The 18,478-nt window shown below is 33.5% G+C and overlaps 2 protein-coding genes across 2 annotated transcripts; one reads left to right on the top strand and one right to left on the bottom strand.

Moving 5' to 3' along the window:
- Positions 1-2,473: 2,473 nt before the first annotated feature.
- LOC123222477 lies at positions 2,474-4,510 on the bottom strand. Its single transcript, XM_044645269.1, has 2 exons — positions 3,696-4,510; positions 2,474-3,514 (listed from the first exon to the last, which is right to left on the bottom strand). The coding sequence occupies exons 1-2, from the start codon at positions 4,236-4,238 to the stop codon at positions 2,810-2,812; spliced, it is 1,248 nt and encodes a 415-aa protein (XP_044501204.1). The 5' UTR covers positions 4,239-4,510; the 3' UTR covers positions 2,474-2,809.
- Positions 4,511-11,923: 7,413 nt separating this feature from the next.
- LOC123223067 (sex determination protein tasselseed-2-like) lies at positions 11,924-14,448 on the top strand. Its single transcript, XM_044646132.1, has 3 exons — positions 11,924-12,121; positions 12,228-12,299; positions 13,480-14,448. The coding sequence occupies exons 1-3, from the start codon at positions 12,102-12,104 to the stop codon at positions 14,282-14,284; spliced, it is 897 nt and encodes a 298-aa protein (XP_044502067.1). The 5' UTR covers positions 11,924-12,101; the 3' UTR covers positions 14,285-14,448.
- Positions 14,449-18,478: the final 4,030 nt, after the last annotated feature.

The following is an 18,478-nucleotide window of genomic DNA, read 5'->3' as shown; positions in this document are numbered from 1 at the left end:
AAAACCGACAACAGGATACCATATGGGTCCAGTTTCAAACTGGTCATTTGCTCCCTAATTTATAACGTATAATTCGGTGTGAAGGTTTTTTTTTTTTTTTTTTAAATTTAATTTCTTATATTTTCCAAACTAAAATTAACCATATCATGTTTTACTGTACAACTGTAAAAAGTAAATAGGAGAATAATCATTACGCAATTATCAAGTTTCAAGCTCTTCAAACAGAGCACAATAATAAATTAACAATAATTTAGAAACTTAAGAACTGACTGCTCAAAAGAGAAGTGAACATATAACAGACGAAATCCAGAGTTTCACTCCAAATACAACAGCGCTACCATCAGACTTAGCTGAACTGGAGGATCTCTTTCCTATAAATTCCCCTGAACTGGGAATCGGAGCTGATGCCTCTGACTTTGGAGATGCTGAAGAACTCGAAGAAGGGAAGAAGGAGGACATATTTGGTGAAGTCTCAAAAGGCAAAACCGCTGGAGAAGCTGAAATGATTGGCTCGCTAGTTGAACATCGGAAATGCTGATGAACAAAGAAGGTAACTGTGAACAGAATTACAGACAAGCGGACGAGAGTAGCCATGGATATTCAGAGAATTTAATTTGATCGAGGATATGTGTGTGTGTGTATATATATATATATATATAGTGATGAAATTGATGAAGATAAGGAGTGGGGTTGCGTTTTTTGTTTTTTGTTCGTCTGTTACTTATGGAAATCACGGGAGAGACAGTAGCGGTTTTACTCTGCCAGACTCTTATTTGATTTTTCTCTTGCTTTGTAAAAGATTCTTCTCTATGTGACCAAGGGAAAATGTGTATGAACAATACACGAAATGTATTTATATAATGCTACATATAATTCATGTATATGGTTTTCTCACATGGAAGAGTTTTTTCGTTTTTGTTTTTTAATTTCCTTTGGCAACGAACAACCCACCTAAACTGGACTACCATTTTTAGAATTGAATTAATCACATCAAACAAGATAAATTTTAAATCTAGTGATCAGACTTATAACTAAAATAAACCTTAAATTCAATAATCGACTTTATAACCATTGAATTAAATAAGTCAAAATTTTGATTTTAATATATCACTAGAAGATTTTCGTTTTTGTTTTTGTTTTCACTAAAAGATTCTTTTTAATTTGGCATGTGATCATGTCACCATTGAACTTCCTTCAATTCCAGTGAGGTAAATTCCTTGCTCTTGTAGACTTCTATTCTTATCATGACAGTTAGTTTTGTTAAAAGGGCGAAGGCCAAAGTACCTATTCCCATCCAAAATTTAATCTTTTTTCAAGTTCCACACTTTATCTTTCAAAGACCCATATACTTTCCCATGAATGGTTAAAGTTAACTGAATTCATTAATTATATCATTCCTCCCCTCCCTTAAAACCTTAAAAACTAATAATTTTCTCGACCCAAGTTTTCAAAAATAGCATTTTTCCTCTAGAATTTTCAATTTTTTTTCTATTCAATTTTTTCCAATGTCGAAGAGACTTCTCCAGCAATTTTCAAGCAACGTTTCTTTCTCTCCAGCGTGTCCTCTTTCTAGCAATGTGCAATGTTGTTGTCAAACAATAAAAATGACTCATCTTCATTTCTAATGAAAATGAATCATCTTCATCCAAAAATGCAGACGAGGTCTTTGTCTATGACAAAGACTCTTTGTTAACGAAGACATGTCGTTTTTATTCTCTGATGATGACATTGCACAACGCCGAGAAGAAACAATATCGAAAAGAGAATACACCAGAGAGGAAGATATGTTGTCTGGAGATCACTAGAGAAATCTTTTCATCACCGGGAAAATTGAATATGAAAAACTGAAAACCCTAGGGGGAAAATGTTATTTTTGAAAACTTTGGTTGAAAAAAATTGTTAGTTTTTAAGGTTTAGGGAGGAAAATGATATAAAATTTTAGTTTTTTTAATATTACTAATTAAATAACGATTTTACCCTTAAAACTTACATACTTAACAGTCCATGGATGCATATATGGGTTTTTGAAAGATAAAGGGTGGAAACTTGGGAGAAGAATAAATTTTGGCCGGGAATAAGTCCTTTGGCTAAGGGGCGAATTCTATTATGGGATGAAATCCCCAGCTTCAGCCATATGAACCATAAAATGCTTGGTTACTTAGTCGAAAAAATAGTCTCCACATAGAAACATTGGCAATCCCGAGCACAGAAATTTACCATATAATTCATAGTATTTGGCAGTTTCTAGAAGAGGATGAAAAACATATTTAAGATTCAGATACAAATTAGCAGAGGTTTGGATAGAGCATGATCCAAAATTTCCCATTTGATGAGCCAAGTAAAAAGAACAGGAAATGGTGAGCCTCAGATTATAAATTTGACAACACATGTAATAAACTAAAAATGAACACTGATTTGAAGAAAACTGATATCAGTATTATGCTTTAAGCATAGCGATTTGATTTGTATAATATAAACCACAAAGAAGTACAAGTTCATCATTTTGTTAAATTCAAAAACACAGATTTCCATTTACAGGAAATACATAACGTTTCACCTACAATCAAAAGAATCACAAATACAAAGATCCAACCGCCAAATAAAACCCTCTTCTCTTTGGAGTTGGTCAATCTGGAAATAAACATATCAAAGATTATAGCAACTAGCACAAGTATCATCCATTCATGTGAAAACCTGTCAACTAAATCACATGAATCCCATCCATCGATAATAGTAATGAAAACTTAAAGCCAACAACAGTTTACTTTCCTGTGAGTGCATTCCCCAATAGTATGCTAGAGTTCTTTAATTAGAGAAGCCTCAAATGTGCAGTATCATTTAACCTTTTTACCTGCCAGCCAGTTCTCCATGAATGCTGTAATACCGTCACTGAAGAATCATCTATGCAGATTTTATGTGCCATTACTGGACTGCATCCAAGAAGACCAGTGAGGAGACACTTAATCGGCATTGAATGAGTGAAAACACCGACGGTAGAAGTCATAGAGGAGGAAGAGCTCCTGATACTTGAATCTTGGAGGTCATTCCGGTGGTTGGATTCTCGAGGGGAAAACTCATCATCCACCTCATGATCACCAGTGGTTGTCACATTCTGTAGCCTGCTTTTCCCAGATTTCTTTCTCGAGAAACCTTGTCTATGCTTGTGCAGCAAATCCCAGTGAGGGGAAGAGAGAGATAACCCATCTCTATCATTAATCGACTGGGAGTTGTGGTGTGAAAAGCCCTGGCTATCATTCTGATTATGAAATGAAAAATCAGACCTCACTTTCTCACCAAGTCCCAGGACTGTCTCGTTCAAGAATTGAACCATCCTAAATTCCACCTGCCTCAGTGATTCTCCAGCAGGTGGAGAAAAGTCCGGCTGGTATCTTTCTATGAAGTTCAAAATTTCAGGTGTATATGTTTCTGACTTCAGGCATCCCTCCCAATGCCCAAAGCTCATCTCCACAATCGCATCTGAAGATTGTATCTGGTCCTCTGCAAAACCCATTTCCTGCATAATTTTACCATATATCCAATTGGCTCAATCAACCATTTTACAAAAATTCTATAAGAACTTCTTTCACAGTCTAATCTACTTGTAGCTAGAAACCTCACGCATATTAACACAGCTAGATTTAATTTACAAAGATTACTTCAACAAATGCATCGAGAATTGAATAAAAGAAAGATACCTGACAAACAGAGACAGCCATGGATCTAGCTCGAGCCAATGGCGAAGTATAAACAGCGTTAAACCTGACTCCTTGCGAATTCAACAACACAGCCAAAGCCCTAGCTTGCCTTTTCCCATTGGGCGTCAATTTGGCCACGTGGCATCTCCCTCCAACCAAATACGGACTCAAATTCAACTCACACTCTGCGTGACTAATCAGAAACACCTCCATAACCGTCCGATCCTCGTCCGCCGACAAACTCCTAGAGAATATCGGCAGCGTGGCCGAAGGCGGCGGCGGTGGCGCCAGAACATTATACGGGTCCCACACTTTGATCGAAGGACCCAACCTCGGCGTACCCAGCGAAGAAAGCTGCGGAGATAACGGAGATGCGGACGCGTAGTAAGGCAACATTTCCGGTTCTTGTTCTAGAACCTTTTTGACTAAATGATTCTCTGACAATTCTCTACGGTTAGGATTGTCATTGTCGGCTTCTTCGTCATCTTCCTCTTCTTCTTCGCTCTCTTCTTCAACAACTTCTACGGATTGACCAGATCCCATTTTCTTCTTTCTATCTCACTGCACAAACGGTAGCTGCAGAGATCTCTCTCGCTTAAGTTAGCAGTTAAAATTAGTGATGATGCAATGAGACATTGTACCTGCAAGTACAATAGTTGACAAGTTAAGAGAAAGAGAAAGGTCTGCAAATCAACTCAATTCGGTGTCTCTGACTCTGAGTTTTCCGGTTCGGGTGGGACGAATCTACGGTAGCTAGGGAATTCAATTGATATTGGGAAACTTTAGGGAGTCCCTACGAGGTATAAAATTTTGTGCAACTACGTTGACGATAATTGATAAATAAAAGGTCAAAAAACTTGTTCCCACCCAAAGTTAGTGTAACGTGGCTCTTATATGTTAAATTTAAAAAATTGAAATATTCACTTGTAATTTAATTTTTATTAAATTTTGATATTAATGTAAAGGGTAACAACGTAATTAAATTATTTTATTAAATACAATTTTTATTTTTTTATTAATTTTAAAAACTTATAATTTTTCCTAACTAAGTTTTAAAAAATTACTTTTTTCTGACATTTAAGGTTTTCATTTTTTTCCAATTGCAACCACTTCCCCAAACTTTTGGAAACTTCATTTTCATCCCCTATTCAACTTCAATTTACAAATGGCCTACCGACGTCCTCTCTCTCTATCTCTAACCTCCTTATTTGCGTAAGATTAAATCGACGTCAACCTTTCGTTTTTTCCAGTGCTTGAGCTATCCTTCAATGATGTCGCTTCACAATTTCTCCTCTCTCGGGTTTGTCATGTATCTTCTTCTCTCTAGTTAGTCATCGTGATCCTCTCCAACTTCAAGCACAACGTCTGAGTTCTCCTCACTAGCAACAACATCTTCCTTTATTGTTTGCTTTTTCAACATTTTTTCCCGTCGTGCTTGAAGTCTCATCTTTAAAGTTTGGTTTTGAGCATCTCTTCTCGTCATGCTTGATAGATTCCTTGCCCTTGCTAGAGGATATATCGAGCGCTAAAGAGAAGGCAAGATCAATGTTTGCTTGGTTTCAAGCAAAAGCGGAGGTCAAGGAAAAAGGAAGAGGACGTCGATAGGTCATCTATAAATTGAAAGTGAAAAGGAGGTGAAACTGAAATTTTCAATAGTTTGGGGCAACTATAAATGAAAAAAAGATGAAAACTCTAGATGCTAAAAAAAAAAAAATCTTAAAATTTAACTAAAGAGAAATTATCAATTTTCAAAACTAATATGAGAAAAATAGATAAATTTTTATTTTTTTAAATAAAATCATTAAATAATATTTTTATCATTTACACTAACAACAAAATTTAACAAAAATTGAATGACATATGAGTATTTAGGTTTTTGAAACTTAACAGATGAGAGATTCAGGAATACACTAAACCTAGGGTGGGCATAACTCTTTTGGCCTAAATAAAAATATATCTTACATCTAAAATCAATAAAATTATTATTATTGTAATTTTTTTTAATAAAACTATATATATAATTTTATACATAAACAATCATATGTTATCATATAATTAAATATTATTTTATCTTTAATTTTTAATTATTTAATCACATAATAATATATCATTATTTATATATAAAGTTACCCATAAAAATTATATTTATAATATTTTTTTTTTTTAATTTTAACACCAATATGGGTCAATGTGTCGCATCAAGAAACTGACGTTCAAGGGCCAAGGCCCATCCACTTAAAATCTTCTCAGCCAAGGGCGCCCTGGCGTGGCGGCCATCTTTAGTGGCCTTGCTTTCACCATTTCTTCTTTAAATTTTTGTGTCACCCAAAAATTATTTTCATTACTTTGACTCTTTCATACGCTTGTTTGAGCATTTCCCCAACAATCTCTTTCAATCCAGAGTAGGTCCTGTTTTTTTAATTGTTTGGCTGTCCTTCCCGCTTAATATAGGGTGTGTTTTGATTGTTTTTGGGCCCTCGGTGAACTTGGGTTTCGTCTTTTAATATAAGTTAAAAGACTTATTCTTATCTAAATTTTAATACGTTTTCAAAAATATATTTGTGAGGTTTAAAAAATCTACATACCTACTTATCATTTAATTTATATTAAAAGTTGTTGTTAGTGACAAAGATAAATAATATTAAAAAAATTAAATTTTTATCTATTTTTCACATTTTAGTTTTGAAAAGTGATAATTTTCTCTTTAGCCTCAAATTTTTTAGTTTTGAAAAATGAATTTTTCTCCTTAGCTCTAGGGTTTTAATTTTTTTCTTCTTTTCAGCTACCCCCAAGACTTTTCTAAAAAATTCATTTCACCCCCACATAACTCATTTCAAGTTTCTCTCAAGTAAGATGGTGACACCGAACGACGAAAATTGCAATTGCCACTCCAACCTCCTTCTCTGGCGAGATGACAACGTGTTTCTTCACTGGTAAGGGTGAGTTTCTCTGCAACCTATCTCCCCAACTTCCTTCTCTATCCTTTGTGATTTTCTATACTCTATGTCTCTCTCTTGCTGTTGACTTGCTCTCTTCCTTTGTGTGTCGTTGTGCAAGTCGTCATCGTGCTAGAGAGAGATGTTTTGTTGTGTGAGAGAGACGTTTTGTTAGAGAAACAGAGGCTGGAGACAAAGAGATCTCTTCATCGTCCCCTCTTCAGATCTCTTTGTCTATGATAAAGGAGAGGTTGTTGTGTCTCGTCATGCATTGATCAACGTATTAGGGTGGAGAGGAGAGATTGTCAACGTTAGAGATGATGGCTGGAGGGAAAAAGAAAAAAAACCCTAAGTTTTGGGGCAGTTAGCCTATAGGTGAGATTTTGAGTTTTTCAAAATCTATAAACGTATCAAAACTTAGGTGGGAATAAGTCCTATAGCCTTTAATATACACATTTATTTCAAAAATAAAAATCCTATTTTTCCAATACAAATAAAACCAGCAAATAAAAAAAGAGAAAATAAACTATAATTGTGCCTCTTTTAGATAAAGAAGGAATTTAAACCAAAATTAATATTGTAGTGAAGAAATTTCGATGACAATTTTGTATTTACTTGTGAAATTATGAATTCCATTTAACCTAAATCTAAATCTCTTTAAATTTTCAGTAACAACTAAAATTATAGATTTTTACATCCCAATTATTTATATCTCAACATAAAGTTAAAAAAATGATGGGGCTAAAACTCATTGACCCAAAAACAATATGACATAACAGGCCTGTAAGGAAGTAGTAAGGCCCATCTACTGAACAATCCATTAAACTTGGGGATATTATCCATAATAATTTTTTAAGCTAATAATTATTAAGAAATGCAATAATATCCTAATACACTTTTAAATATATATATATATATTATAATTAAATATAATTTTTTTAATTTAAATTCAGTTAATTGTATAATGATATATTATATATCTATTTATATACTTAAAAAATATATATGTGTAATTTTATTATTTTGAGAAAAGTATTTGTTCTTTTAATACACCCAATAACATCTAATAAAGAATTTCTTTTCTTACATATCCTAAATCATTTATTTTTCATAAGACTGTAATTTCATTTCTTTGTTTGGAAATTATATAACTATAATTAAACTTACAATAAACGATACTATTAGAATGTAATAATTGAGAATTGGCAGAATCGAATAGTTTCGGTTCAAGCTTGATTCAATGCATTAAAACAAAGTTAGAGTTTGAAATTGTCAGCCCAAAACAACAATAACAGATTCAAGGTTGGTTCAAAAATAATATTTAAACCCCATAATTAAAAAAAAACTTATTTAAAATTTTTAATTTATATATTTATCCATTATTCTATATTTAAAGTCAAATGATATGATTTTAGAGCATTAAGTACAAAATTTAAAAACTTTTTAAATATTTTATTGAGCTCGTGAGTTTATCGAGTTGACAAATAGAAAGTTTGAGCTCAGTTTGAAAATAAATATCAAATCGTAAGTAGTCTAACTTATATGCATCTCTAATTGATATATTTTATTTTTTTCACTAAGCAAATAATATTTTTTTCACCTAAGACTATTCTTATTACCAAATAATACTCCTAAATACAATAATATTAACCATTTCCATGTCTTTCGTATTGGTGTCCTAGATTTTAATTCTTCGTTTTGCCTCAATTTGACAATCTCGAGTCTCTTGACAACATACTCTTTCTATTATAAATCTAATATTAGTATTAACGTTTTAAACATAATAATTCAACATTTTTACAAATTCTGAAGTCCGTAATTTAATTTTTATAATTCAAACTTAGGGACCCTAATTGTCACAATCACCCCCATCCAAATTCAAACGTAACAAAACCGTTACTCACCCAAAGTCAAATCTATTAAAACTAAAAAGCATGATAGTTTGACCCTCTTGCAAATTAAAAACCTTGCAAATCAATCCCCATCCATCAAAACTTAAACCCACCAAAATTACCAAGCACGCCAATATAGGCCCACCGGAATAACCACCCTAATCCATTGGAATCAAAAAAGAAAAAGATGAAAATAATAAAATAAAAAGGAGGGAATGTTAATGTCAAATAAAAAATTATTTTATATTATATTAATTTAAAATGATAGAATAATCTTAAATAATAAAATAATTAAAGCCTAATATTGATTTTTAACAATATGTCAGGATTAAAAGATGTATCTTTTTTGTCGGTGAAAAAGCCTCTTAAGGTCAAACACGAGGTCAAAAAAGTAAATTACTCTGAAATTAATGATATTTGGACACGTGTCACACGATTATATTTCAAATCATACACATAAACATCTGAGGATGGTTTCGACTTTTAAGTGGCCGAGCCTTGATTGGGTATTAGGAAGCAGAACCTGCACACAAGCACGTGGATCCACATGGAGCAAGATCAAAACCCGATCACACGCATGCAAACTCAACTACGCAACACTTAAACATTTTCCTCCAAAAGCGAACACACAAACCCTAATTATATACTGCTTAAACACTCTTTAATCTCTTATTACCAGACATTAATCAAACAATCCAGCTGGTCAGATTGTTAAGTTGTCTCTGGTTTGTCTCAATAAGCTGACCACCTTGTCATTATTTATTTCTTTAATTTGCATGATTCAGTATTCCGTTATTATTATTCTGGCTGTCTCTTGTCCTGGCTTTGTTTTGCATTTTTTTGGGTAGGTAGCTACCGTTGACACCAACAAGCCTCAGACCATCTGGACCCTCCACTTAATCTCAACTTAATAAACATCTAATCTACGTGAGGTTTTTTAATATTAAAATATGATTAGAGCACAAATATTTTCTACTTGAGACAAAAAGAGGGAAGATTTTTTATTTATGTATTTTTTTTTTTTTAATTTTCGGATGTCTAAAAAATTATTTAATTAAGCTTTTGGAAATTAAACTTGTTGAATTATTAGTAATTACCGGCTGGCTTCAGTTGACTTGAATGCCACGTAAGCAAGAATTTACTATTTATGCACGTTTTTCACGCGGGTTTTGACGCAAAAAATGCAGCAATTACTTGGTCATAATAGGTCTGTGAATATTTTGTTAATTTATAATTAGAATAATTAATTGTGGGTAGTTGAAACTTGAATAGTGCTCGCGATGTGATTGATTCATCATCGTTCATTGCTCTGTGGCTCCCACGTCTTTTGATCTAGATCGTTCGCTGGTTCATATAATTATGAACCGCATGATTAATGGTCCCTTCTCTGCATCATGATGTACTTCTTTGCGAAAAAAAACAATAAAAAAAATTATTAAAAGGAAACTACAAGAAGTGAGTAGAGTGTCGATTAGTCTTTTAAAAAGATCACATTCCCTTTAATTTTGTTTTTAATCATAATAAATAAATGACTAAATCACACGTCACCACCCAAATTTTGACTAAAGATGTTTCACCCATCAAACTTAAAATCAAACTCTATTTAAAGCAACTAAAAATATAAAAACAAAATAATAATTTTAATATCTATTAATTTAAAAAAATTAATTATTCTTTTACAAATTAGGCTTAAACTTTTTAAACATAATAAATTAATCCTCAAAAATATTTGAAAACTCATAAATCAGTCTTTAAAATATTTTTAAAACTAAATGATAATATCACTTCTTCACCACGATCATGATCTCACCACATTAGTCCTATTACCCTCTGTTTCATAGTTATATAAGTTGTCGTTGATAACATCTTCAATTAATTGAGTCATCAACAACTCAATTAAATGAAAGCAATTGTCGACAACAACTTGAATGCATTGAACCAAGGAACATGATAGGATGAAAGGAAATAGAACAAATGAAGAGACAGAAGAAGAGAAAGAGGGTGCAATCGACTACAGCCTGAAATAAAGAAGAGAGGAAGAAGGGGGTGAGAATGAGAGGAAGAAGGGGGTGAGAATGAAAGGAAAAAAAATAATTGAGTTTTTATACAATTTGAATATTCAACAAGTTCTTTAAAAATTTTTATTAATTTGGCGTCATGTGATATTTTTGAAAAATGAAATAGTAAGGGTAAAATAGTTATTTCACTTTTTTACATTGTTTTAAGATTTTTTTCATTAATAAAATTTGATTTGGGGTGGGAAAATTTTATTTATGTCATCCAGAGGTGGAAAGGGGACTTTAGGCAAACCTTGGGTGGGACAAAATAATTTGCTCTAAATAAATATATTATATATGTTATGTGGCTGACATTTATATGGTCGGTCCAGCATTCTCTCTTGCTTGAGAATCCAAATCTCCTTGATAATGAGTCATGATATATTTTTTATTTCATATGCTACAGCTGGCATTTCCTTAAATTCTTTTTTTTTTTTTAGCACTCTATATTTTGTTGCATATTCCAGGCAAAAAGTAAAAATACTTTATAAATTTAATTTTTTTACATGTAATTCTCTAATTTAAATTTAATTATAAATAAGTTTGAATTTCATGCCTATCCACACAACTGTAATGCATGCAAAAAAGCAATAAATAAAAGAATCTAAAGGCACCAATAGTGCTGCAGTAGTGCTTCCCTTTAAAATTAAATAAAGCCCAAAGGACTTATTCCCACCCAAGGTTTGGTAAAAATCCAAATTTACCCTTATCAATTTTCATAAACTTAAATACCCACCTCTTTATTAAAATTTATATATGAAATTATAGGTAAAAATATTATTTAACTAAAATTATTTTAAAAACTTATAATTTATCATGTTTTCTCTCCCAAGGTTTAAAAACTAATTTCTCTATCTAAAGTTTAAAAAATGACAATTTTCTTTTTAAGATTTCGTTTTTTTCTTTTTCAGTGGCCAACCTCCCATACTAGTGCATCCTTCCATCTATTGGAAGAAGATGAATCCTTAATCAATTAAAAGTTGCCCGAAGTCTATGCAATGACTAATCTGTGTAGATCGATCGACATATAGATTGGTTAGACACAAATTTGTGTATTGGAAGAACGATCACAAATAAAAAAGAAAAAATAAACCTTATGAGAAAAAAAAAGTGATAAATTTTAAGTTTTTTTAATTATTTTAGGTAAATAACATTTTTCTTTTTTAACTTTAATAATAAATTTTAACAAAATTATATTTAAATTTTTAAAAATTTGCCGTATAAGATTGGGTTTTGCTAAACCTTGGGTGGAAACAAGTCTTTTGGCCGTAAATAAATTAAAATTAAAAAAACATATTATTAATTCGCATCCTGTTTCATAGTAAAGATCATTAAATAGGACAGGTCATTCTTGATAGAGGCATCGTCTCTCTTTCCCTCTCGCTTCTCTTCTGCATGGAGATTTGTGATCCGTTATAGTTTCATTTGCAGATCCAGAAAAGAGAAAACTCTTGGCGATTGCTAGTTTGCTAACTATCTCTTTAATCCGATTCTTAATATATTTCCGCGTGGTTTTTGAATATGCTGAGATCTTTAGCCAGGTCGTTGTCATTGAACAACTTTTAGCTCGGCTTCGTTGTTCTTTTGCTTAAGCTTGTTCTGTTCGTTTATTCGATTTATTAACTCCGTTTGCATTTTTCACAGCAGAGAGTTCAAGTTTGTCGCTGATGATCTGCTCACGAAGCGTGCCAGATTTCTCTCCACAGTCGGTGATCGAAGGTATGTAATTCAACGAGTTCTTGCCACTCTTTTTAATAAATTTATAAGAAGAGAAGCAGCTGTTTGTGTTTATACAATTTTCGTGCTCAGAAACATAGAATGGAGTCTCTCAGTCTCTGCAAACCAAACTCTTGAAGCTTTTATCCTGCTAATTATGACAGCATTATTTGATTTTTTTTTTTTTTTCTGAAAATTGCTTTTCACTTTCACACAAAGTTTTGGCATGTAATAAGTGAGTACACACTTAGCATTTTCTCTCTTGATGTATTTATTTTGTTTCAAATGTAGGTTCTTAAAAAAGAAGAAGAGATTAGGGAACTAAAATTGCTTATTAACAAATTAAAGTCGTTCTCATTGCAACAGTTATGATTCCTTGTTACAGCTGCTTCTTAGAACAAAGTTCAAACAGTTTTCTGGTTATGGGATTAGTATTAGATCTAGCTTCGGCTTTCACAAATTGCATACCAACAAATTAAAGTATGGCCACAAACATAATTCGATACTGTTTGCTTCGTTTAACTTCCTCGAGCTAATAAATTCTGCATAACTTTAGATTGACAAGAATGGGATTTATTAATTTGTAGAAAAATCTCAAAACACTTGAAAGCGTGAATCGGAAACCCTAAACCCTAAGCATATTGTTAAGATTTGTCATATATTTCAGTAAACAATCCTGAAATTTCTCGATTTGTTCCCCCTTTAAACAGAGACAAAGTTCCTATGTTTATGCCCAGATCTAGCAAACCACAGATTATTGGGAAGAGAGCCTTAATGCCTCAAGAAACTCAACATCTGCTGGCTTAAAAGCTTATTTTATTTTAATTTTCATTGACAACTATATAATAATAATATAAGATAATATTGATTGCAAAGATTCAAACCTGCATTTGTTCATTTATTGACAAATCCATATTTGAATTTCCTGTATAAAATAAAAAATTATTAATAATTGAGTTGAATTTTGTTTGATGGTGAATGCGAAAGTTTGGTTCATATTACATCGCCGGCAGCCCAAAATAATTATTTGATTGGACATTGACATATGGCTTTCTAATCATTATAAACCTTTTCATCGACTTTGCTTGTTGGCATTTTTCAAAAGAACCGACTAGTTTTGTATCTATCTTCCACTTCATGAATAATAATGCTTATGTTTATTGGTGTGTTTGCTTTGGAACAGACTGGAAGGTAAAGTAGCCCTAATTACAGGAGGTGCAAGTGGGCTTGGCAAAGCAACGGCCCAAGAATTTGCCCAACATGGGGCCCAAGTCATCATTGCAGATATTGACTCCGAAATAGGCCCACAAGTAGCCAATGACTTGGGCCCTGCAGCCCATTTCGTCCAATGCGATGTGGCCGTCGAATCCCAAGTTGCAGAAGCTGTTGAGACAGCTGTGTCTCGCCATGGAAAACTTGATATAATGTACAACAACGCTGGAACAGCAGGCCGGTTAGTCCCACAGACCATTGCGGAGCTTGACCTGGAAGAATTTGACCGGGTGATGCAGGTTAACATCCGGGGCACAATGGCTGGGATAAAACATGCAGCCCGAGTGATGGTTCCTATGGGCTCAGGTTCCATTCTTTGCACTTCAAGCATTAGTGGGCTAATGGGTGGGCTGGGCCCGCATCCATACACAGTTTCAAAATTTGCCATTTCTGGAATTGTGAAGTCAGTGGCCAGTGACCTATGCAGAACTGGCGTTAGAATTAATTGCATTTCACCAGCCCCAATTGCCACCCCAATGGCAGTGGCCAGCATAGGCCAATTTTACCAAGGTGCCACAAAAGAGCAAATAATTGAAATCATCAACGGGGTCGGAGAGCTGAAGGGGGCTAAATGCGAAGAAATCGATGTGGCGAGGGCTGCTTTGTATTTGGCCTCAGATGAAGCCAAATATATAACAGGCCATAATCTTGTTGTAGATGGAGGATTCACTTGCTTTAAAGCCCTTAACTTCCCTTCACCCGATCAGATTGTGTAATGCTAATTGGTTTCTCTTACAACTTTTAAAACAACTTGTAACTTTCCTAGGTTATCTGTGTGGTTTGAAATTTTAATTTATCATATGAATGCTGTTAATCTCAAAAAATGTAAAGATAGAAGGAAATTCTAGGGGCAGTAAAAATTTCTCTTGATTTTGTTTGACAGAGGGTGTTATTGGTAAGTCTGGTGTCGAGTATAATTAAAAGTCTGTTGTATAGAATCTAAAGATTAAATTTCTGTCACGAGAGATGCCCTTGATAGTAATGACCCAACAGGTGGGGTAGCTACGACAAGCACCCATGCCTTGTTCCAGTTTGCCAACAATTAATGAGTTGCAACAGGCAATATTCCCCAATTTTTTGTTCCAGTTTGCCAATAATTAATGAGTTGCAACAGGCAATATTCCCCAATTTTTTGTTGAAAGGGAAAGTAACCAACAACCTAAAAAGTCCAAAAGACTTATTCCCACTAATCCATTAACTTAAAAAAATCTTCTGTAAATTTTAACGATTAGAGTTAAGGGTAAAATTATTATTTAAAGATTTTATTTATTTTAATTTTAAAAATTAATTATTTTTTTCTAACTTAATTTTAAAAAAATATTTTTTTACCCCCACCATCTAGGGTTTTATATTTTAGAATTAATAATCATCTCTTCCAAATTTGAGACATTGTACTTACATCCTCAAAACTTTAGTCCTTCTTTATAGCGATCGTTCTTTTCAGTTATTCACTTCAGCAACATCTCTCTTCCATCTTTGATGGTTTCTCAATGCAGGAACCACCACAAATCTGATTGAATTAACCAAATTTTTGTGCACGGTTCTATGTGATGATCTGTGCATCTGCTAACCTATAGATCAATTGGACAACATCTCATGGACCTAGATGATGGTGTCCAAGTTTATGAGATATTGTCCGACTGATCTATGCGTCGATTAACGTATAAATCTATGTACAAAATTTGACCATTTTGACTAGATTTTGGACAGTTTTTGTGTTGAAAAACCACCATTAAGGGAGAGGAGGTGCCATTTGTAGGGTTAATGACGCATTGGAGTAAATTATTAGAAAGAATGGTTATAGAAAGAGGAAATAATTTTCCAGAAGTGTAAATATACTGTTTTAAAATTTGGGACACAATTAACCTTAAAATATATCAACTTTGGATAATAAAAATAAAAAAATAAAATTTTAAAATTTAGTTAAAAAGAAAAATGATTAATTTTAAAAACTAACCTGCAAAATAAATAAAAAGTAATTTCTCTTCAAATAAAATTTTAAGATAATATTTTTATCACTTATTATAATAATGATAAAATTTAACTGATAAAAAAATATATATAATGCGTGTGTTTTTATCATAATTTGAACTCTGGGACTTTCCAAGTGCAGGGACCTCAATCAGAACGATCATTTCAGTAGACTGCAAATTTACACGTACAACGTAGCTAGCTGGGTGACAAGTTTCACTGCCAAGGGAGACACATAAAATTGAGATTCATGCTTAATATTTTGAACCGAGATGAAAATTTTTCAACCGGCAATGAAGCAATAATGGGCTGTGAATGAGCTTCCTTCAGCATAAAGACCTCTTCTCTTTGAAAAGGGCTTTGAGTTTGAGAGACACCACATGACCTCTCCTCATTCACCAGCCAACATTTCCGACTCTTTTCCCCTCTCTAACTAGTGGCATGTCTACGACGTGTGCTTGTTTATAAAGCTTTGTTAATATGTTTGATAAAAACTTATGGGTATAATTAATTGTTACAATTGGTTAGATATAATATCCAAACGCCTTATTCCCACCCAAAGATTAATATTTCTTTTTAATTTTTATCTATTAATTTTAAAAAACTCAAATATTTATTTATATATTAATTTTTAGGATTAATATCATGGATAAAATTATTATATAATAAAATATTTTTTAAAAACTAAAAATTTAATCATATTTCATTTATAGGTTTAAAAATTAATAATTCCCCCATCCGAAGATTTAAAAAATGGGAGAAGGACTATTTCCCACCCAACTTTTGATGCGTTCTCAACTTGCCACCAACGGCAGATGAAAATCCAGTTTTCCCACTCGTGACCAAACTGCCGTCCAATTTTTCAGTTAGGGACAGGGGCAAAATCGTCATTTGCTATTTAAAACATTAAAAATTTTAAATTTTACCGTTTCCCCCCTCCAGGTTTTAAAAACTAATAACTAACCCATCCTCAAAGTTTGAAAAGTTTAGATTGCACCCTTGGGGTTTGCTTCCTTCTCCGGCCACCATCGACGGCCGACGCATTCGACCGATCTCCCATCTCTGACTACAAAGGACGACGCTTCGACGACGACTACAAACGACGACGCTTCGACGAGGGACGCTTCGACGACGACGACGCTTCGTCTGTTCTTCCAGATCTCCGTCTTCGTCTCTTCGTTTGTTCTTCCAGATCGACGCTCCCCATCTCCGTCTCCATCTGTTCTTCCAGATCTCCCATCTCCGTCTGTTCTTCCAGATCGACGCCCCCCATCTCCCTCTCTTCGTCGCATCGTGTGACGAAGGGATCTCCGTCTCTTCGTCACACCGTGCGATGAGGAGAGGAAGATCTCTTCGTCGCACCACCGCCGTCGCACCAGGAGAAGGAGGAGGCCGGTGACGACGCCGGAGAAGACGTCCGGAGTTGAAGTTGGAGAATGGGGGTGAAATGCTAGTTTTGAAAGTTATGGGGGGCGGCTGTATTTTGAAAAATATGGAAACCCTAGGTTTGGGGTGAAAATGTTAGTTTTTAAAGTTGAGGGGTATTTTGACATCTGTCGTGGGGTGAAAATGTTAGTTTCTAAAACCTAAGGGGGGTGAATGGTAAAACTCTCACATTAATTTTGAGAAATTAAATTGAGGGGTATTTTTGTCATTTCATCTAACAAGGGTAAAATAGACATTTTACCCTTATGTAAACAGAAATCATCCATTTTAACAGCTCACGGGTGGGAAAACTGGATTTTCATCTGCCGTGGGTGCCAATTTGAGAATGCATCAAAAGTTGGGTGGGAAATAGTCCTTCTCCCTTAAAAAATTATCATTTCTCCTATAGGGTTTCAATAACAACTTTCCGATGACAATCTCTCCTCCAACCGTCGGCGTTTTCTCTCCCTCTTGGTCTCTCTCGGCCATATCCTTGTTGTCTTTGTTGAAGACAAAGATGAAATTGTCTCCCTACTGTCTTTTATCTGACGATTATTTGTCATTTTGCCGCCTTTTAAAGAATATTTAAATAATGTTTTAGTATTATTTGTTACAATTCTCGTCTCTCTCAATCGCCTCCCTACCATCTTCGTCAACCAATACTAAAATATTATTTTAGTTAAAATCCATAAAGATTATTGAATATTTTTCATACTAATTGTCATGTTATATGAAGATGAAAGTATTTTTATTTTAAAAAAAATTAATAAGTCAAAACAAAATCTTAAACGAATAATCTTTTAATCTTTAAGTGATAATTGGATTATCTTTATATAATCTTTTATCTCTGTGAACAAACACTCTCCACATTTATCGCGTGAACGAAGTTAATAAAGTCGCCAAATCAGAGCTGAAATTCAGGTTAATTAGCCTCGCAACCAGAAGATGTGCAAGTCAAGTGAGGAATTAAGGTTTGATTTTGAGGGTTTGAATTGAATAATCAGGAGTTGCATAAAAAATAAGTAGGCAAGGCAAGTGAAAGTGAATTGAAGGAGAGGGAATTGAAAAGTAAATACAAGAGCGGTGAAAGCAAATGGAATCACGAGAAACTTGGGATTTCTTCTGGAAATTTATTCAAAACTTGTTCTTATGGCAGCTCACAGGGTTTGATTTTAATGAATAAGAAATTAAGAAATAAAATTCCAACTAAAACATTAAATAATAATAACAGAAACTACTTGTTTGTTACCAGTATGAAATAATGTCAGAAATCTTTCCAGGATATTCTTTTTGAATGTGCGTGCCTTCATTAAATAAAGGCCAAAGCACTTATTCCCGCCCAATGCTGAATGCAAAAACAAATTCCTAATTTTCTTTATTCAAAAGTTTGACCTTTTTATTTTTAGGGTTTCATTTTTTTTTCAACGACATTCTTCAGCCAATTTCTTATTTGTCAATGTTCCTTCCCATATCTTGAATGAAGATGTTGTCACTGTTCTCCAACCACGTATACG

The sequence above is a fragment of the Mangifera indica genome, chromosome 8 (genome assembly GCF_011075055.1).
Source record: "Mangifera indica cultivar Alphonso chromosome 8, CATAS_Mindica_2.1, whole genome shotgun sequence".
NCBI classification, from domain to species: Eukaryota; Viridiplantae; Streptophyta; class Magnoliopsida; order Sapindales; family Anacardiaceae; genus Mangifera; species Mangifera indica.
This window is presented reverse-complemented; position numbering and strand designations above follow the sequence as displayed.

Bases quoted from the DNA above. Each gene is read 5' to 3' on its own strand.
- LOC123222477 (XM_044645269.1), bottom strand. From the start codon at position 4,238: ATGGGATCTGGTCAATCCGTAGAAGTTGTTGAAGAAGAGAGCGAAGAA. The intron at 3,515-3,695 runs GTATCTTTCTTT...AAAATTATGCAG, and splicing joins TGGCTGTCTCTGTTTGTCAG to GAAATGGGTTTTGCAGAGGA.
- LOC123223067 (XM_044646132.1), top strand. From the start codon at position 12,102: ATGCTGAGATCTTTAGCCAG. The intron at 12,122-12,227 runs GTCGTTGTCATT...TTTTCACAGCAG, and splicing joins ATGCTGAGATCTTTAGCCAG to AGAGTTCAAGTTTGTCGCTG. The intron at 12,300-13,479 runs GTATGTAATTCA...GCTTTGGAACAG, and splicing joins TCCACAGTCGGTGATCGAAG to ACTGGAAGGTAAAGTAGCCC.